This window comes from Magnolia sinica, chromosome 8, assembly GCF_029962835.1.
Source record: "Magnolia sinica isolate HGM2019 chromosome 8, MsV1, whole genome shotgun sequence".
NCBI lineage: Eukaryota > Viridiplantae > Streptophyta > Magnoliopsida > Magnoliales > Magnoliaceae > Magnolia > Magnolia sinica.
The window spans coordinates 88,836,071-88,857,534 of record NC_080580.1 but is presented as its reverse complement, the minus strand read 5'-3'; the positions used below and the strand labels follow the sequence as shown (position 1 = coordinate 88,857,534).

Here is a 21,464-nt window from a genome sequence, read left to right as displayed (position 1 = left end):
ATGAAGGGAACAAAACAAATATCAGTTTGATCGAAAACATTGGTGGCCCGCCAAAAGTTTTTAATGGTGGGTGTTCAATCAACATTGTTTCCAGTGATGTGGTCCACCCAAAATTTTGATGTACCTTATTTTTGAGCTGATGACTTAAAATGATCTGGAATAATGGATAGATGGTGTGGATGAAATAAATACATCATAGTGGGCCCACATAACACATCGCATAGCCTTCATGACTTACTTAAAACTATAGAAGGCCAAAGCAATTATCATTGAGGGCTCCTGAATTTGTATTTTGATCCATTTTATAGTGATAGCATCATTTAAAGACCTTGGATTCAATTTCTTGGGTCGATTTGTTATCTTCTTTTGTTTCAATAACATGTTAGACTTCTGTTGTTTTTTTGTTTCTTTGGTATTGCTGTCGATCTGAAGATCTGGGTTTCTTGATATTGTTGTAATGAATTTCTTTTTCATGTTCTTCTTTTCTTTTTCTTTTTAAAAATGAGGATCTATTTTTCAGTTTCTATTTGTGGGTTCTAATGATTTAAGATTGATGTTCTTGTTTCTTTCCATTTCTTGGGTAAGGAATGATATGATCTCTTGATTTGGTGGTGATCCGACAGTTGATCTGATGGGAGAATGTCCAAAGATCTGTTTCATGGGAAGATCTTGACCATTTTATCTTTGGCCTTCATCAATTAAATGAGGATTGCTGCCTTTTGTTTTATGTTAATCATCAATTCGTGGGCAGCTGGTCCAAAGGTCAGGATTTTCCAATCTGGAAAATATTGGGTATCTAGTATGTGCCTGGATCTTCCACTTACTGTCCTGCATACCGTACATTAGTGCAAGTACCTCAATTTCTGACCTTTATATGCCTTTTATGAGGGCCACAGTACTAGCATTTTGAAAACATGGGCCCACTTTTATGGCCCACTTGTTGATTAATTTAGCCTAAGCATCGGCCAAACTATTCATTTACATGGGCTTAATAAAATGGAATAATTTTATCCCATCTTTTTTATGTGTCAATCTGATTTTTCAACAATTCCCTACTTCAACTCTATCTAGTGTGAATATCCAACTTCTTACCAGTAAGAAAGTTACAGGTTATCCAAGCACAAAAACAAAATTACCTGTAACTAAGTTACAACTTACATCCAAACAGAAAGAATTATCTGTAAGTAAGTTACATGTAACTTTCTTACAACTTTAAAAAGTTACAGGCATCCAAACAGGCCCTTAAGCTTATTCAACGGGTCTGATTCGTCCACATCGACGAACGGTAGCAAAGGCAGGCTCCACGTTCGGAACCAAAAGACTGGAATGGTATGGAAAGAAAAAGCCCTATAATCGGAAATAGAAGCAGAAAAGGGAAAGATCTGAGTCATTCTTCAGGAAGGGCGCTCCGTGAGCATGCTCTGGCCCAAAAACCAGGCCAGATTACTCAACAGGTGGGCCACACGTGTTTGAGAAGCACGAACGGATAGATAAAGAGAGAATAACGGTCCACATCTAAAGGGATATCTGGACCGCCTGATTTTCAGGCCACGGCATATTCAAGGTGAACCACACCGGATGGATGGACCAGATCGCCTCTTCAACCTATCATCTTGCAAATCACCACCCAATGTATTCTTGAAAAGGAAAAGCAGCTCTTGGGAATTTCATGCTCGCGCAGAGAGAGGGAGGGTGGGAGGGACGGAAGGAGAAGCGGTGCGCAGTATAACTAACCTGCGCCGTTGTGGGATGGAAGAGTGGCAAACGGCCGTAACCTGCGCCCCTGAAAGCTGAAACCGCCATTAACGAACTACTGCTCAGCTCTCTCGCACGCGCGTTTACAGGGAAAAAAATGGAAAAAGGAGAAAATCAAAAGGGTCTAAGAAGTACGAGGCTTGTTGAGAGATGAGCGGGTGATAGATTGCCACGTGGCACAAGGAAGTACAGTGCGCTCGCAACATATTCGGTCAGGTCGGGTAACACGGATGCGGATTAGATACTGACAAGTTCAGTATCCAAATCGCTACTGAAGTCACGTTACCAAGCTCTGTGGACCCCACCATGATGCATGTGTTGTATCCATACCGTCCAACCATTTTTAGAGATCGTTTTATGGCATGAGAAAAAGAATGAGATAGATCTATAGTTCAAGTGGACCCACCACTGAAAACCGTGGGATCAGTCACTCCCACTGTTGAAACATTTATAAGGCCCCTATTATGTATCTTGTAAGTCCAACCTATCCATAAGTTAACATAGAGATATATGAAGTGAAAACAAAAATATAAGCTTGATAGGAAACTTCTGTGGCTCCTAAGAAGTTTTGAACGGTGGATGTCATTGTCCCCACTTTTTTTTATGGTGGGGTCCACTTGAACTTTACATATATCTCATTCTTTTTCTCATACTATAGCGATTTGTATACTGACTTGTCAGTATCTAATCCCTGCCCGGGTAACACCGAGTTCGGTGGAAGCGGATTGGCTGGTGTACCGCACATCAGCTATATTGCTGGGGTGTATTGACGTCAGCAAGTTCCGTGGGTCTTCAGCGGGTGCATCGTAAGTTATTATGCAACCATTTTTCTCCCAAGCGTGTCATATTTTTTTGTTTTCTGTCTTTTATATTTTTTAGAGATGCGCATATGCAGGTGTGCATATGCGCGGTTAAGGAAGCATCTCCCAACATGTGCCATAGTGGCCCACCTGTGTGATGTGTTAGATGTTTGATCATGCGGCACCCAGAGTGGGTGGCCCTTCCACAAAAATCCTGTGGAATCTGAGTGGGCCACACCTGCATCTTATCATAAGGTGATTAAAGAAAAAGATTCTAATGGTCCACATTCAACGTAGAAATCTAGCCATCCGGACAGTAGGACATCCAGGATTCTAGTTCACCAAATGGGCCAAAAAATCCGGGATATTTCACACGTGTACTGCATCGGCATCCATTGAGCACGTGCATTTGGATCAGCTGCTTCACTGGATGCAAATATCACTGCGATGATGTGTGATTTTTTGGGTTTTAACTCAAACCACCCTGTAAAATGTCAAAATTTCACAAATGTCCCCCTTCTAATATTTCTAAAGCTTTACATTCTAAAATTTTTCAAAGAGGAATCATAGCACATTATCCTTCTTTTGACTGAACCACGCTTCTTCAATCCACAGCACTGATTTTATTTTATTTTTTATTTTTTATTTTCATTTCAATGGTCCATTGGATGATCACAATCTATCATATAAAAACACAGTTTGAACATGGTTTCCACATTGTGAGCCATGAGGCCTGTGATTTGGATGGTTTTGCTGGAAATGCATATATTCAAAGGGCTCTACAATGTTTTAACTCTCCTGGAAGAGCCTACTCCTTTTCACGAACAGGTGAGGAGACGGTTTGATGATTTGGACCCTGGACCGATAATGAAAAACCCATTTTGTGGACAACCCATCCCAACTTTTTTTCAATTTTGTGGTCCACCCTAAATATAGATGTAGATCATTTTTGGGGACAGCTTCACTGGATCCTTGGATCCATTGAGGTCAGTGGATCCCTGACTGTGGGGCCCACCTTGATACACGTGCCTTATATCCATGCCAACTATATGTTTTGCCAGCTCATTTTAGGGTTTTATTCTAAAATTACCCATTGAAAGGAGCCTACACAAATCAGGATTAGGCCTGCTGGACCTAATATGCGTGGCTCTACATGTGTCACCATGCTTGGACCCTACCCTAATGTTTCAATGTTTAAAATCCATTATGCCAATACTGTTCATGTATACGTTCGAGAGAAATCATTATACATCCACATCAATATATGATAAATCAATGTTTGGATCAAAGTGCTTGTTTGGGCAGGTATACAAATGCATCCAGTGATCAATGTTTGGATACGACATATTAGGGCTGCGTAGTGTATATACGTGTAATATCGATCTTGACTAGAGCTGGCTATACGCAGCAGGACATGGTTTGGCTTGTGACGCTGACACCAGCCAGGTGGCTAGTGACTTCAATCAATTGTACTGTTAAGGTAATTGGTATTTTATCATTTCCTCTTCATTGGACAACTTACTGCAATTCAATTACACTGCATCCAAAAAACAAACGCACCCTCCAATCTCCTCAAAATCAATACAAGGTGAATAAAGTTCAAACTAAAAACAAGTGCACTTCTGATCTCCTCAAAATCAATACAAGATGAATCATTCCCTGCCTGAAAACCTTGCGTGTTTAGGAAACCTTTTACAGTTGTTTGCAAGAATTAAACTCGTATCCGAGAAACCAGCCTTTCCACTCTTTCCAAAGCCAGTGTTAAAGAGCAGCTGACATTTATGAATCTGATTCCGACCGCCAACATCAATCTGACTCCGAATCAGATTGCAACTCATGGGGTCTGATTCTGTTTGTATTGGCTTCAAGTGGGGGAAGTCCATCATCATCGCTTGAATTTGATTCTACTTCCAGCTGGGATAGGGGTCTTTGCAGGTGGCCGTTTGGATCATCTGCTACTGTCGTCTTGAAGATTTCGGGCCTGCATTTAAACTCAGGAGCAAGTGCAAGGGATGAACGATAGAGAAATCATCAATAAAACATGAAAAAGAATGTGTAGAAAAAGAACTGAATGAGAGTTTACAAATGTGTGATTTCCTGACTGAAAAAGAATGTGTAGAATAAGAACTAAATGAGAATTTACAAATGTGTGATTTCCTGACTTGTTTGGGGCAAACACATTAGCCTAAATTGGCAGTAAGATTCCATACTTCCATATAAGGCTGTCAATGGGTACCCAGAGATCGTAACATGGTTTTAATGGGGTCTGGGTCCCTTCTATTCAATCCATTAAGAAATTGGGTTGGGTTCGGGTCTCACCTTTTGGATCTGGTTAGAAATTGGGTCTAATCGGGTTTAGGTCAGGCCCATGTGATGGACCGAGTTAAAGTTGGGTCAGTCAGTCAGGTCCGTTTTAATAGTAATTTTTTATATTTGATATTATTATTCTAGCAAAAGAAATGAGGTGAGCCCCACCATACAAATGCTCTTATTTGTCCAAACCCAACCTGAAACCTGGATCCAAAGACCAAATGAGTACCCAACGGTATCCAAACCTGATCGGATATGGTACCGGGCTTTCAATAACTAGATCCAGACCCTAAAGGACCCCAACCCAGCAACACCTGAATCCGGATAGCCTGGGTACGAGTACTATAGGACAGACCCAACCAGTTGACAGCCCTAGTTCCATACAACGTTGGGTCAGTCAGTCAGGTCCGTTTTAATAGTAAATTTTTATATTTGATATTATTATTCTAGCAAAAGAAATGAGGTTTCCTATGGCACACATGTAAGAGAGCCTGTTTACGCACCATGCACATGTCAAAGTGGCTCATGTGCTTGGAATCTAATAATTCCATGGGTTGAGCCCCACCATACAAATGCTCGTATTCGTCCGAACCCGACCTGAAACCTGGATCCAAAGACCAGATGAGTACCCAACGGTATCCAAACCTAATCGGATCTGGGACCGTGCTTTCAATAACTAGATCCAAACCCTAAAGGACCCCAACCCAGCAACACCTGAATCCGCATATAGCCTAGGTACGAGCATTGTTTTAAATATCGACGATATCGGCCGATATATCCCACGATATATCTTGTATCCCACCAGTGCGATACGAAACGCACAAGTAGTGCGATATATCCCACATATTATCTAGTGAGCATTTTCGAATTTCGATGCTCTTATTTTATGTAATTCATGCTAAATTAGTGTCAAATTGTTACAAATTCATGATTTTTCAAGTTCTGCATGAAAAATCATGGATTGGGAGCTTTGATTTCGAGATTTGGAGGAGATGGGCTGAGTTGTGAAAAATTGAAAAAAAAAAATCAAAATTTTCCAATTTCTCGTAAATCGTCTGCAATCTGTGTTCAAACATCACATTAAAAATGTTTGTAACCTAATCTAGTGATTCTTCTTTTGCTTTTGAATGTATTGCTTGTGTTTCCACACGTCTTCTTACATTTATAAATTATATGAATAGACATTGAATATACTTGCATCAATTCAATTAGAAAACGCATAGATTAGGACCCCATACAAAGAAAACCTATTATGTGTACTTGTTTTTTGTAATGTTTTGATTTATAAGTGTATATTGATGTCTTTTTTAACAATCACCGAAGTTTCATCGAAAAATTCAACCAATTTCCCAATGTTTCCCCATGTTTCCAACAACAGCGATACATTACACGATACAACCGATATATCCCATGCGATAACCAATACGTATCACCAATACGTATCTGTATCCTAAGAATACGATACGTAATGCGATACCGATATTTCGAACACTGGGTACGAGTACTATAGGACAGACTCAACCAGTTGACAGCCCTACTTCCATACAATAGCACAATACTTTCTATAGCACGGATGTTTTGACTTGTCCAGGTGAGGATCCATGTCTTAGCCATCCTAACCATTGATATGACCCACCTTGGATGGCCATTCACAAAAATCTCTCAGAATATCCTTCAAAATGTCCAGCAAATAGATGGTTAAGAAAGAAAGCACAACAAAAGGTCCACATTCTACCCGGGAAAAAAAATCGTACCCGTGAGAGAATCTTCCAATCTGGGAGATTTTTGGTGTTCAAGGTGGGACATTGAATCGGTGGCTTGGATAACCAAACCATGGACTGCACTTGTATGAACTGAAAACCCAAACATACCTCAGAAGGTATTGAGACGAGATTGTATGATAGATACCTCATCAGCAATAGAGGGAGTGTGTGGTGTGTGCATGTGGGCGGGCGCACAAGCAGTAGAGAGAATGGGTAATTTAGACAGGTTGAAGCTTGTCTTGTCAGTCAATACCCTGATGGATGCAACTCAAAACAATGTTAAAAGGAAGAAGAAGAAGGAAAGAAATTGTGGATGATTTGGCCAAGGTGGGGGTCTCCAGCCCTTCTTTGTATTGGGAATTCCATTCCCTTCTTAGTCTTCAATCAACACTTCATTTTCTCAAAAAAGAAAAAAAGGAATAGAAAGAATAAGAAAAGAAAAGAAAGGAAAAAAGTTCAGAAAGTTGGTATATATACGAGTTGACTCAATTCGACTCACTCAGCTCCAGATAATCTGATAACCGGCCAGCTCTCCTCGAATTGGACAATTTAACTGCGAAATTGAGAAATCAATCTCCTAAGTTTGAGTCTGAGAATTTGACTGGGATATTTGTCAGCAATGTGATGCCAATATGGCACAAGTGCGAGATTCGAGTTTCCCATCAAGTTGGCGATGCCATAATCTTATGCCTAAAAATCATGCCGTTTAACTCCTCGGGTGGGCCACAGTGTATTGAAACAATATTTTCTTGCCATCCATTTGCATTGTACACTGTGGCACCTGAGGTGCAAAACAGTCCGACTTTTATACCAGAAGGATCCCTCCCAAAAAAAAAAACTACTGAATAGGACAATCGCAGCTCTTCAATTTGTAGTCTCAAAATAGATGATTGAGAGTAATACAGCAACAGTCTAAAATCAACTGGAAAAAGCTCGAGAGTAGGATCATCCAATAGATTTCTGGGGCATGGTCATCCATGATGGGGCCCCACAGACCATGTGTCTGGATCACTGAACCATGGACCCCACTTGTACAACCAAAAAGTGTCTGCTGTACAAATCTTCCAGTAAGGCTCCAATAATGCCACTTTCTTCTATAAACCTACCACAACTTCTCATGGTATCAACATGTTGAATGGGAAACTTATCGATGTCTGTATCTGTGTATGCATGCCCAGGCATCCATAGAAACTGACGCAGTCTGAATGGATGTTTTAGCAAGTCTAATATCTGTGGAAGAAAAAACACACCATTCAGGAGACTTTTGAAGTGCACGGACTTGCTCATAATAGAGGACTTGTGAAACCATACATGCCACCTTGCTCCCCGATTCAAGGGCCTTGTCCTTCCCACTTTCATCTACCACAACAAAGCTTCCTGCATAAATTAAAACCCTATAAGAGTTTGTAAAGCATTTTGCTCAAATAACGTTAACAACTTAGCATGACTTTTTTTTCTTTCGAAAGATCAAAGTGAGCATGCTCTTGCAATAATTCAAGGGGCAATATATGATCCTTGGCCCGAGGATTGCACTATATCCTTAGGGTTTCAGTTTGTAAAAGGGGAGGTCCATGGTTTGGTGATCTAGACAGTTCATTTGATGGTCCTTCCATGGATGGACCACACCTCAAAAATCTCCCTGATTGACTTATCCTAAAGACCCATTTTGTGGCCTTTTCAATTGTATGTGAGCCATTGCCTTATTTCTCTTCCTAACTGTCTATTACCACATGAGAAACATAAGACAATTAGCAAAAAGAGGCCCAGCCATAAAGAGTGGCAAAGAAGTAGAATATGGAAAACCTCAAAACATATAAATGGTAAGGAAGCAAATAAAGCAGAAGCATAAAACATAAAATGATTATACGATAGGTTAGGCACTAGAAATGGAAAGGGATAAAGAGAGGGAGAATAGAAGCAAAGACAAACCACATTAGATGGATCAAGGATGTGGATTAGAGAGTCTTGGTGAAAGACAACGATATTAAGGAGAGATGGAGAGGCTACTTTCAGCTGTTGTTGAATGAAGATGTATGAATGGGATATATGTTAATGAGGAGGGTCTTGGACTTGGGGTTAGGAGTGTATGTGTATTTTTGTAGAATTCGAGTAAAGGTAGCCTTAATAAGAAATAAAAAGAAAAAGGCTTTGGGGATAGGTGATATACCCATATAAGTTAGGAAGATACTGGGCGAAATTGGAATAGTTTGATTCATATTCTTCAAACCATGTGGTCAACCCACGACTTGGTCAAGTCATTGGATCATGATAACTAGACAGTCCCTAGTCTGCATGTAACTCAGCCTTGGTTTATCGGGTCAACTCGACTTGGTTTCAACGAGTTGACCCAAGTAAGAAGACAATGAAGAAGAAGAGGGAGAGAAAAAAAAAAGGTTAAGAGGTAAAATGAAGTGGAGAGAGGAAAGAGGAAGATGAGAATGAGGGAAGAGGGAGGAGTGGAAGAGGAATTAGGAAGGGGAAAAAGGAAGTGGAAATTTCTCTTCTTCTTCTTCTTCTTCTTCTTTTTTCTTTTTTTTTGTTTGTATAATAAGAATCATTTGTTGACCCAACCCAGCGACTGACCGAGTCCTGAGGAAGGTCCTACTTTGAAAACTATGGTTTGGTTAACTAGTCACTTAAATACATTTTTGAAGGAACGGAAGATGCCAAATGAGCGAAAGAGTTCCTCTTCCGATGTCCCAAGTCTCATTAAAACCTGCTTCTCCTCCCTCTGTACTTTGTCCCTCTTCCGATTTCCCAAGTTTGTCGTCGAAAGAATAGACAAGCTCATAAAGGACTTCCTTTTGTGTGGTAGTTCGTCTTCTGGGAAATTCCACCTCTTGAACTAGAAAGGGTTATGTTCTCCTCTATCTGAGGGGGGTTAAAAGATTGGAGGTGACCTCGGCTCTTATGGGCAAATGGATTTGGAGGTTTGCCATTGAAGAGGGCAGCTTTTGGATATCGATTATAGCTGCCAAATATGGCTCGGTTGCAATGGGCTGGAGAATCTAGGAGTCCACTCTTTATCGGGAGTCCCATATTTGGAAATATATTACCAGGATGGCTCTTGCTGTTCAGGAGGGTATAGCCTTCACCCTGGGTGATGGATCTCATATTCATTTTTAGGAAGATGCTTGGTGCGATGACACCCCTCTTCGTAACTCGTTCCCTTCCCTTGCGGCAGTTTGCACGATTCCAGAGATCTCAGTTGCTGACTGTTACTCAGGTGTTGAAGGCAAGGGTGTGTGGATTCCCCATAGCCATCGGAACCTCCGGGATAACGAAGCAGACCAACTGACCAATCTCCTCTTGCATTTGCAGAGCCTCAGCCCAGATTTGCTGATTTGGAAGTTCTGCCATTCGGGCATCTTTTCCATGAAATTGCTTCACGACAGAATTTCTAGTCAAGCCTCCCTTCCCTCCGGCAGTCACGTTTTGCCAGTCTGATTCTCTGATGCTCCTCCTAAGATGACGAACTGCATACTCATCATAGATAACCTGTGCAAAAGATCTATAGTCCTTCCTAATATGTGTTTACTATGCTACGAGGATGCTGAATCAGTGAACCACCTCTTCATCCACTGCTCTTTCACAAGGGAAGTCTGGTCCAGAGTACTTCGAACGTTTAGCACATCTTGGGTTATGCTGGATGCAATGGAGGCTTTACTTAGATCATGGTTTTCCAAAGGCTGGAAGAAACGCAGGAAATCTGCCTATTGACTTTTCTCTTCTGGCTATCTTCTGGTGTATCTGGCTAGAACGCAATAGCCGATGTTCTAATAATCTAATCCAGTTCAGCTTTAAGGGGGTTCTCAACAGGGTCTTTCGTTCTGTGAGAGAATGGATGTTGGTTTAAATCTGGCTGAGGATTCCTTTGGTTTTGTTGTACAGTTTTCTTTCTTTTGCATTGTTTCTATTTTCCTTTTGGCCTTTGTGCCTTCTTAATAAAATTCAGTAGCTTTCCCGAGAGAGAGAGAGAGAGAGAGAGAGAGAGGAGATTTGGGACTCATTTGGCATCTCTTCTCTAATATGATAAGAGCTTTTCAAATAAGAGCTACTCTAAAGCTCTTTTTATTCTAGCTCTTATTTTAAATAAGCTCGATCAGTAAAATCAGGTTTTCAAAAAAAAAAAAAAAAACACTCTTATATGAAATAAGCACGTTTGGTAAAACATTCAAATAAGAGATTTTTCTTGGGGTAGTTGATGCCATTTTTAAAAAATTACAACAACTACATTATAAGAGTAATTCAAACAGTTGTTTTGGTGGATTTCATCATAGACTGACCATGCCTCAAATTGCAAAATAATGGATGGCTACAACCTTCATGTTTTAAGACATTTGGTCCGTCCATTATGTCGAACATTGGATGTGGATCCTCCATCATATGGAGCCCACCTTTGATGTGGATCATCCATCGTGTGAGCCAAACCTTCAAAGTGGGTCGTCCATCATAAGAGGCTTGTCTTGGATGTGGACCATTCATCATTAGGGGTTGACCTTTGATGTGGACCATCCATTATGTGGGGATCACCTTGATGTAGGTCATCCATCATGTGGGCCCCATCATCAATGCTAATTGTCCTTTATGTTGGGCCCCTCAATGTCCACTACCCACCACGTGGAATTTATATTTGATGTGTCCATCATGTGGGGCCCACTTTTGATGTCCACCATCCATCATGTGGAGTGCACCTTCTATGTGGATCATTCATCGTGTTGGGCCACTTTGGATATGGGTTGTCCATCATGCGAGACCTTGGATGTGGATCATCTATTAGGTGGGGCCCACTTCATGCAGACTGTCCATCACGAGGGGCCATACTTTGATGTGAGTCATCCATCATCCATCATGCTTCCTCATTTCTCCTTAACCAATTCCAACCCACTCTCTCTCCAATATGAGCATGCTGGTGGTTTGGTCATGTGATCCAAACTGTCAATCTGATGAGATGCATTGTAGATTAGAAGCCCCAAAAACTTGCGGATTGGAAGATCCTAAGCATGTACATTTGACTTAGCTCGGGGATCCAATCCAAGATGTAGATTTGATGGATCATAGGACCCAACTTGGATGAGGAGGCCCCAAAATTCTTGCATATTGGAAATTCTCGACCTCATGTCTGTTGGAATATTTTCCATTGGAACATAGATATTACATTTTCTCTCCCACAGATGCATTTGTTGCCCATTCATGTGAGATGCAAGGGTTATAATCTTCCAATATAGGTGACAAGGATCCATCATAGTAGGGCCCATTTAGATCAATGGCTTTGCTCATGGTCTCCCCGCCAAGGGCCCACAACTTTTTGAACATGCCATGCTCGTGCCTATTGCACTCAGACTCTCAACCCAACATGGGCACAAGCCAAGCTTTGGCTCAAGTTGCATGTCACATGATGGGTACGGCCACGTTACGGCCACCACCATTATCGTCATGATACGGGCCATAATAGCCGTTGAAGCCCTTTTTATTTTTTGAAAAAACTGTTACATGACCGTTACAGGGCCTTTACGGCATGTTTTTTCTGTAATGGTCCTTTCGACCCCGTAACGCGTAAAGGTTATGACCATTACTATTACGTAACTGATTTTGAATACCTTGGCTTGGGCAGACAACCAGATCCTCACCTAGCTTGAGCCCTACCTATGGACAGCTCTACTGGTGGATGAAGTGGACATGTGCCTCCAAAGTATTATGCCGAAACTTGAGAGAATTTTTTAAGACATGTTGAACCACCTACGTTATATTGCGGCGGAGTGTCAAGAATTCAACATGAGCAGAGATTGGGTTTGGCAGAGATGGGGATGTTGAGATGGATGTGTGGGAAGAATAGAAATAATAAAATTATGAACGTCGTCATCCGAAGCAGCCTAGTAGTAGTCTCAGTGGGAGACAGAATGATGGAGAGCAAACAGACATGGTTTGATCATGCACAATAAAGACTAGAGATGGCACCAATGAGGAGAACATTGATTAGGACAAAAAGGGCTAAAAAAGGGGTGAGGGGAGAGCTAAAAAGACTTGAATTGAGGTGGCGTGAATGGATGTGGAGGCTCTATCGCTTAAAGGATATAGCCTTAGATAGGATTAATTAAATAAACATAATTCCAAAGCCAACCCCAAATAGTTTGGACAAAGCTTCAATGACGACGATGATGATGAAATGTCATGAGCATAAAGGAGATTTATGCGACAAGGTCCCTCCAATGAGAGGGCCCAACAGTTCAATGGTCAAAGATCAACCAGCTGTTGGCCCATTCATACAAAGGACCCAATGATACTACACGTCCTCATGTCAAGGATCATACAAATCCTCTTAGGTGATATAACTATGATGGTAAGAGAAATCATGAAGATTTAAAAATGATATGGCTATGTGGGATCAACTGCACCCATCAAAAAAATGTAGGAACAAGTACTTGAGAAGAATTATCTAAAGTGCTTGAACTTTGAGCGGCAATTTGATGAGGATGAAATGTTATGCACATAGATGAGATCTTTGGGACAAGGTCCCTCCACTGAGAGGGCACAACAGTTCAACAGTCTACATCAACCAGCTATTGACTCCATTCATACAAAAGACCCAAGAAAACTACACATGTTCTCATGTCGAGGATCATAAAATTCCTCTTAGGTAATAAACCATAATGGCAAGAGAAATCACGAAGATATCAACAATGGCATGCTATATAGGAACAACTTCCTTAAGAAGAGTTGCCTAAAGTGCTTGAACTTTGAGCTGCAAATGCTATAACACAAAAGCTAATGTTTAGGTACATTGGCACACACCTCGTTTTATCCACATGCTCTTCTGAAATCTTGCCGGAAAGAGTGCTAGTGCTTTGACACCTCCAGCATCCATTACCTGAGAGCAACATAATGGAGAAGAAATAAAAAGAGTTAAAATTTTAAGTTTAATTGTGCAAATTTGGCATTATTAAATTCCCACTGGGTGGAATGCCCATTCTCCAACCTCACTTTCTTCTCCTACAAGAACTGAGCTTCATGGTAATTTGGCATCAGTTTGATAAGAAGTCAGTCGGAACAACACACAATTGGATTCTCCATTTGCCAATAAGCACACATTTTAAATTGCACGATGAAGTGCGATGTGGTGGTTTTTGTGTCATTTCGGCGTTTTCCAAATACAGCCTAAACTAAGACAAAACAGGGACTAGACGGTGCACCCCACGTCAAATAATAACAGGAGCAATCACCATCCATTCTCATATCAAGGTGGATTTTCGTGATCCGGAGTGTATAGTGTCTACATCCACTGATCCACATACTGCAGGATTTGCCAAATGGTCTGCTTCTACATTATGCGCCTAGGCTAGTTAGAAAATGATTCTATTCCAACAAACATCCAAAGAGGCCCTAATTTTTTAACAGAGTAGAAGCACTGAAACCATATATAGCCATAACATAAATAGCTAAAGTTGCATGCTACTTTGATGCACATCTTCATGAAGTTCCATGAGTTGCACGCCATCACAACTCTAACGTACTCGAGGCAATTCGACATTTTTCCAAATGCATCTTAAACTAAGACAAACCGAAGGCTCTCTTGAGCAAGGAGGCAAGAGGCAAAGATCCTATTTGGAATTCTGCTAAACAAGTACTGGAGGGTGCACCCCACCCCAAAGGAGAACAGGAATCATTATCATCCGATCTTATCTTCAAGAGGATTCCCTCCATCCACTGATCCATATTTTGCAAGATTCTCAAAATGGCTCCACTTTTGCGGAATGCACATGACCTAATAATGCAAACTTGATTCTCTTCCAAGTTAAATCCAACATGGCCCTAGTCTTTTGAACAGAGTAAAAGCACTAAAATCATACTAAGCCATAACAAGGCCCTACTTTGATGTACGAACTTCATGAAGTTCCTTGAATTGTCTAATCATAAGAAGCTAATATACAAATGGCTTTTCAGCATTTTTCAAGTGTATTCTAGACAAAAACAAACCTAGGGTTATCTTGAGGTGAGAGGTAATGGGCTTGTCTACAATGTTTGCCAGACAATGACTTGATTCATGCTGGAAGTAATGGCATAAGTTTGACAACGGCTGCCAACCTGACACAACAACCCTCCTCCTTTATCTGGGCAGGGGACTGGCAATGAAAGCATAAAACTCCCACAGGCATTATGTCATAGACTATTATATAGGTCAATGACAATCAAGCACTATCTAATAGTCTACTACATAGGTTGATTACCATCAACAAGTATTATAAGAAACATCCAGTCATTGCCAGATGATAATTGAATGTTTCTGACAAGACATGTCCTGTTATCATCCAGACTACAATCATTGGGGATATGGAGTAATGTTCGGCGATCTATACCATTGGTCTGACAAGATACAATGTTAATTGTAGTTACATCAAAGATCTTCACAACTGGAAGATCCCAAACTTTTGATATATAAATGGCACACAAAACAATGGTTAAGGCAACGTTTGTTTCATGTTTCAAATGAAAATAGTTAAATGATCAAAAGGTTGAAATATGTAGGTGTGAGAGCTTTTCTTTTTTCATGGCGGTCTGCTCCATCCACTGTGAGGGACATTATATCAATGGTTTGGATCATTCAAACATGAACCGAAATCTAACAGCTCTAGTCCCATTTCCTACAACACTACATCAGAGCATGTTGCAAAAAAACACCCATAAACCTTCATTTTCCAACTGCCAAGTGATTCTGCACCTCTGTACGCATGTCTTTCTCGCGCCTCCACATCTACCACCATCAATTCAGTTCCAAATGAAATCCTTACCATTTGATGGAGCCAGTTTAGTCTGGCTAATAGACACATGAACTGGCCCCATCCCGAAGGTCCTATATTCACCAACAAATTCAAACGGACGGTGCTACGCGGTGCCTCCAGAGGCACTGAAACCACTTCAACTCTCTCCACGTGAATTGCACGTGCTAATTTACTCGCACACCACTAAAATCATTTCAGGTCCAGCTAGAAACGCATGGAATTGCAATTTCGGCTTTTGCTCTACAAATTTCGATGTGATTGGAGTCAGGCCGGTATGCAGATGAACTACTTATCTCCACTCCATTTCTGATTAGATTTATCACAATTTGATTCGATTGAGCATCCAAACATACCACAAAAAAGCAAAGAAAGGGAGAGAAAATCACCTCGATGAGATTGGATCCTCGAAGAGATACGACTTGCATGATGCTCTGTCCTTGTTGGAGAGAGAAAGCTCCGTTTTCCACCGTTGCTGCTCTCTTCAGATTCTTCCTACCTCCTTTCATGGCGTTTTTGTTTTCCTAGTATCCGGCTGCGATCTTCACGACCCTATAACAGAAGAAGTCGAGAAGACGTCGCGTCGAAATTGATACTCTGGCTGCTCATGACGCTTGATACGCAGGCGCTAAGGTATCAAGTCCGGCAAGTGGGACCATAGATTTGGACGCGGGTGGCCTCTGCAGTAAGCTCTGTGCGGTCCACGATGATGTATATGTTATATCCACTCCGTCCATCCGTTTCACCAGCTCGTTTTAGGTCACACGCCCATCAAACCAAACATGAGGTGGACCCAAAGCCCGGCATGTGGACCGTGGGAAGTTTTCAACGGTGCGCTTTCATTCCCCACTGTTTCCTGTAGTGTGGTCCAGTTAAGATTTAATTCTGCGTCGTATTTAAGCTCAAGTGGTTAAATAAGCCGGTGAAACGGATGAATGAAGCAGATACAATACCTACATCATGGTGGCCCAGTGGAGCTTAGGCGTTGAGGAATTCCCTGCAAGCCCTGGCTCGAGTAGGGTTGTACACGAACCGAGCTAGCTCGACTCGACTCGAAAAAGCTCGGTTTGAAGCTGAGTTCGAGCCGAGTCAAGCTGATTTTTTGAGCTCAAAAGTGAGTTCGAGCCGAGTTCAAGCAGGCCAACTTGACTCAATTCGGATCGAATCCAGCTCGAATCGGACTCAGATCGGACTAGTTCAGTGACTCAGTTACTTTACCATTGATGTTGCTCACCAACTATGTAATAAAATGATTCAGCGAAATGTGGTTGGTGGCAACAAAGGTATGTACATGAAACAAATGCCCTTTTTTGCTTTAATTTTTTTGGTTTTTATGTTACTTAGAAGGTGTTTGATAAGATACCTATAAAACTATTGCCTCTATTTGTAAAACAATAGGATTTTGAAGTTGCAATTCAGGTATTTGTGGAAATGCCTCAATAGTGAACTCGGGTCGATCTTGGCTCAAACTTAGCCCGAGCTGCTTACTGAACCAAGCCAAGCTAGCCAATCAGGCTTGAGGACCAAGCTGAGCCGAGTTTGAGCTGAGGTCAGCTAGTAGCCAAGCCGAGTCGAGTTGAGGCTAGCTCGACTCGATGTACACCCCTGGGCTCAAGTGTCGACCACCCAACATGTTACTGAAATCAGATTGCATACTGGATAACCCAATACGCTTTTATTGTACTGACTAAACTCTGTTGGCCCCATCATAGATGGATGTGGCTTTTTTTCAACTCATTTTTGGCGTTGGCCTAAAATTGAAGCATGTTCAAAGTTTGAGTGGACCCCACCACATGAAATAGTGGGGATAATGATGTCCGACGACAAAACCTTCTTGAGGCCTTGGTATGCAAGCTGATATTTGTGTTTTTTATTTCATCCATGTATTTTGTAATTTTATAAACAAGTTGGATGACAAATAAACATCTTCATCAGCATTGCCAAGAAATAGCCACATTCACTCATTGTGTGGATCATAACTATATCTCTCATTGTTTGTAGTTAGCTATAAATATTTTCTAGGATGGTGGCCCACTTGATGAGGCACTCTATTTAAATGGTCTGATTTTTACATGGAGTGATACTCTTCGTCCGGCCACTATTTGGAGGGTTGGATTTTGGACAAAGATGGAAGTTGGAAATTACATGTTGGGTGGATGGTAACTTATGATCCAGCTGGTTGAACGTAAATCTTCTCATTAACTTAAAATAGAGTAGACTAAATTGTGGAAACCACTGCTACTAAGTTACAATCCAAATGTATGATTGGTTAAATAATCCTAACTTTTAATTTGTTGACAGTTAAAATAAGGCTATTGATTTAAAAAAAAATAAAAATAAAATAAAATTAGCCCTTCCAATAAATCTAACATATAGATAATCTAATGTGTAAAATTTTGTTCACAGCACCTCTTAGCTGTTACCCATACTTGGAACAATTTCATTTTAATTATTGAATGTCATCGATGTGACCTTTCAAGTAATTTCAAGTGATTATTATTACACTTTGCCAGAGCATTGAAGTGTTTTTTAGGAGCTTGTTCCGATCTAGACAATTTTTCCATGTGACAAGCAAATTTTTATATCCTATCTAGGCTTAGTTGGCCATTGATATATTGTTGTTTGTCAAATGATTTGTATCATAAATGCGATAAATTGTAGCACGTATGAAAAAAAATACATTAGAATTTAGTTTATAGTATATTTATACATGAGCGTGTGCACATTTGATGTACATGCCACATGTGTCATGCTTGAATGCATGATTGAGTTTGAAAATGAATATGGAATCATCAATGAAACATGATTATAGGGTTACAACTTTTATAATGCAAGAATGAGAATTTAAATAATTTATATTAGGATTTTATAGCTTGTTTATTTTGACAATTTCTCTATTAATGTAAAGTAATTGTGTTCTTGTTACTGTTTTACTACTATTGAATAGGATGCAAGAGGGGTTGATTAAGTGCAGATGTTTTTGGCGGGCAAATATAAAATTATTTGTGATCATTTCATTTTTTTATGTAATTACTATAAGAAGCTTCATCCAAGCAATAATATCAATTTATTTTAATAATAATTTGATGTTAAATTGTCATTAATAATGTGGATAAATCAAACAATATGGATTTAACTCCATTGCAATTTATAAGGAGATAAGTAAAGTTATTCGTAATTATTATTTATTTTCTTTTCTTTTCATTGCTGTGGCAATTAACAAAATAAATCATTGAAAGTAATAGAGGGGAAATTTTGTGTTTTGTATATCACGCTAGTTATTATTGTTATTGGTTGGAACTACCATGAAATCCTAAAATTGTATGTATAAACGGTTGGACGGCGTGGATATATAACAATCATGTTCTGTCCAGAAGAAGCGGATTGCCTGCACAAAAATCCGTCCAGGCAGGGATATGTGGAGCCCATGGTTATGTAAAAGTCTTATCCACACCGTCTACCCATATTTACAGATCATTTTAGGGAACCAACCCATAAATGAGGAAGAACGAACGTTTAAGTGGACCACAAAGTGGGGATTGAACGCACGCCATTAAAAATATATTGGGAGCTGCATAAGTTTCGGATCATGCTGATATTTGTGTTTTCACTTCATCCAGGTCTACATGACCTTATGAATAGGTTGGATGGTTAAAAAACATCACGGTAGTCCCTGGAAAGGTTTCAATGGTGGGTGTCACTCTCACCGCTGCTTCCTTTTGTGTGGTCCATTAGATCTGTGGACCTGCGTTTTTTTAATTTTATTTTATCATGCTGTAAAATGATCCTAGAAAAGGTATGAACGGCGTGGATAAGATCCTTACATCATGGTGGACCCCACAGATCCCTGCGTGAACGGATATCGTGCGGGCGGGGGTAGGACGCAATCCGCTTCCTATCCAGAAAACGTTAGTCTTGGATCCGATCTCTTTCCCACAAATACCCTTCGTTTACAGTTTTAATCACCACACAACCCTTCGAGATTCGAAATCCGGTTTCTGTCTTCATTCCGCAGGTATAAATGCCCCAAGCCGCTCTTCACCTCTAACCTCTCTCCCTCTCTCTCGCGCGCGAGCGAAAAAGCTCGATTTCAGCTCTGAAAATTCCATCTTAAAATCATTCCACTATTCCCCTTTCAGGTCAGCATTCAAGAACTTATCTTTTTTTTTTTTCTCCCTTTTTCTGTTGAATTTTTCTTGAATTCAACCCAATCCATTTCTACTTCCTAATCTCACCCTCAGCTTTTCTTTAGCATTTAATAGTGAAATTTCAATTGTATTTTAATAACGATGTTCCCAATAATTGGGCTGTTGCGGTCTTGCCCGCCACAGGAGGGCAGTTGCTAGTTGTTGGCTAATCCATTTATGGGCTCTAGATTGGATGGTTAATCTGGTGGGCCACCACTTTGACGGTTCATAACTTGAAAATCACATCTGGACAATGTTCCCAATCATCTGGTTGTTGTGTTTGCTGGTTATTGGGTAGAATTTGTGTGAGCTGTCCATTTATGGGCTCTAGATTGGATGGTCGCTGCAGTCCAATTGTCTTGCTTTTTTTTGGAACCTGGCCCATCTGCATAATGGCCTGCCGAATCAATGGACTTGCTCTCTATATGTGCATGCCACGCAGACTTGTTTACAAATTCGTGGAGGTCTTTGCCTGTTGGGGATTTGGAATGTGTGATTCACAAAAAATTACCAAATTTGCAAACAAGTTTCCCCTTTGTACTGTTTTATTAATTTGTGGGAGCACCATACATTCCAGGCTGTGATATATCACAAGCCCTTAATTACATGCTTCGGAGAAAATCCTTGATTAAAACGGAAAACCCAGTAACCAACATTACATTAGTTTATAGTGCAGTGCGTGCACTGTCAGGAATGATCGTGCGATTTTAGACTAATCTTTTGTAGCTCCACATGTCAAAGATCTTTGATTTTGAGTTCCTAGCTGTAGCTGACTGCGTTTGGTAGGTTCTTTGGTAACTTGTCAAGCATCAAGTAAGGCTTGACCCAACCCGAGTTTGGGTTGGGTCGGTTCGGCTTGTCAAGGTCTTTAGGTTGGGTTCAGGTTGAAAAACACCAACTTGATTTGAATATGGTTAGGTCTGGGCTGAGCCAAGTTGGGTTATTTAGATTGGGTTGGGAATAATCACATGTATTTGGGTTGTGTTGGGTTGAGTTGAGCATAGAGGACTTCGAGTTGGGCACATTGGGTTGGAATTTGGGTTAGGTTGGGTCATCTTGAGATTGGGCAGGGCTCAATCCATAGCCAGACAAGCCTGCCCGAGTAGCACCCTTAACATCAAGGGCGGCGTATGTTGCAAGATGGATAGCCTAAATTATAACGATGCGAATGAATTAATAACGGATTATTAGAGTAAATCAAAATATAAAATATTGCCAATCTATCATTAATATAAAGAAATCAAGTAGTCAACTATGCTCAAATTCAAGGCTACATCAACACCTAGATCCATAGCTCAAGTGGTAGACTGAGTGAAAGATACCTTGTTTCAACACTGAGGTCTTGGTATCGATTCCCTAGTGGGGGTGTAACAGTGAAGTGTGAACTGACAGTGGTTGTAGTAACAAGCTAACAAAAAAAAAAGAAAGAAGGCTACATCACAATCTCGTAGTTGGATCTTAAGATTATCGATCGGAAACGGCCCAATGGAAGGAAGAACTTCCATTTAGCGTAGGATTCGATTTAAATATGAGGATTCACTATTTCGCTTGTGCTTTATTAGGGTTTGCAGATTTAAGGTTTACAAAATTTGGGAGATTAGAGTTTGGAATTCTAGGTTTACTGAATTTGGGAGATTAAGATTTAGACTTCTAGGTTCTAGGGTTTGGGTTTTAGATTTTAGTTTTAAAGGGGAAGGATCAAGCACAAAAAAGAAGGAAAGAAGGGGGGATAGGGGCAACAAAAGAAAAAGAAAGAATATAGAGAGAGGGAAGAAGAGAGAAGAGAAAAGAATACCTTGAAAAGAAGAAAAAAAGAGAGAAGATAGTTGGAATCACTCTATAGCTTCACACCAAACTCTAATCACAAGAGGAATT

At 40.5% G+C, this 21,464-nt stretch overlaps 3 protein-coding genes across 5 annotated transcripts in view; 1 reads left to right on the top strand and 2 right to left on the bottom strand.

Moving 5' to 3' along the window:
- The window catches only part of LOC131253627 (uncharacterized aarF domain-containing protein kinase At5g05200, chloroplastic), a 32,487-nt gene extending 30,592 nt beyond the window's left edge, over positions 1-1,895 (bottom strand). For both annotated transcript variants that reach the window (XM_058254700.1, XM_058254702.1), the window contains exon 1: positions 1,735-1,895. In XM_058254700.1, coding sequence (XP_058110683.1) covers positions 1,735-1,803 — 69 coding nt within the window. In that variant the 5' untranslated portion in view covers positions 1,804-1,895. The remainder of the gene's footprint in view (positions 1-1,734) is intronic.
- Positions 1,896-4,101: 2,206 nt separating this feature from the next.
- LOC131253626 (uncharacterized) lies at positions 4,102-16,071 on the bottom strand. The gene is made up of 4 exons (XM_058254699.1): positions 15,792-16,071; positions 13,421-13,496; positions 7,879-8,005; positions 4,102-4,536 (listed from the first exon to the last, which is right to left on the bottom strand). The coding sequence occupies exons 1-4, from the start codon at positions 15,909-15,911 to the stop codon at positions 4,362-4,364; spliced, it is 498 nt and encodes a 165-aa protein (XP_058110682.1). The 5' UTR covers positions 15,912-16,071; the 3' UTR covers positions 4,102-4,361.
- Positions 16,072-19,369: 3,298 nt separating this feature from the next.
- The window catches only part of LOC131253624 (uncharacterized), a 42,400-nt gene continuing 40,305 nt past the window's right edge, over positions 19,370-21,464 (top strand). The window contains exon 1 of one of the 2 annotated variants that reach the window (XM_058254695.1): positions 19,370-19,541. The gene's annotated coding sequence lies outside the window, so the exon portion shown is untranslated. The remainder of the gene's footprint in view (positions 19,542-21,464) is intronic. The other variant, XM_058254694.1, reaches the window with a different exon arrangement.

Bases quoted from the DNA above. Each gene is read 5' to 3' on its own strand.
- LOC131253626 (XM_058254699.1), bottom strand. From the start codon at position 15,911: ATGAAAGGAGGTAGGAAGAATCTGAAGAGAGCAGCAACGGTGGAAAAC. The intron at 13,497-15,791 runs GTGATTTTCTCT...TGTTGCTCTCAG, and splicing joins GAGGATCCAATCTCATCGAG to GTAATGGATGCTGGAGGTGT. The intron at 4,537-7,878 runs GTGTGTTTTTTC...GTTTAAATGCAG, and splicing joins CTTCAAAAGTCTCCTGAATG to GCCCGAAATCTTCAAGACGA.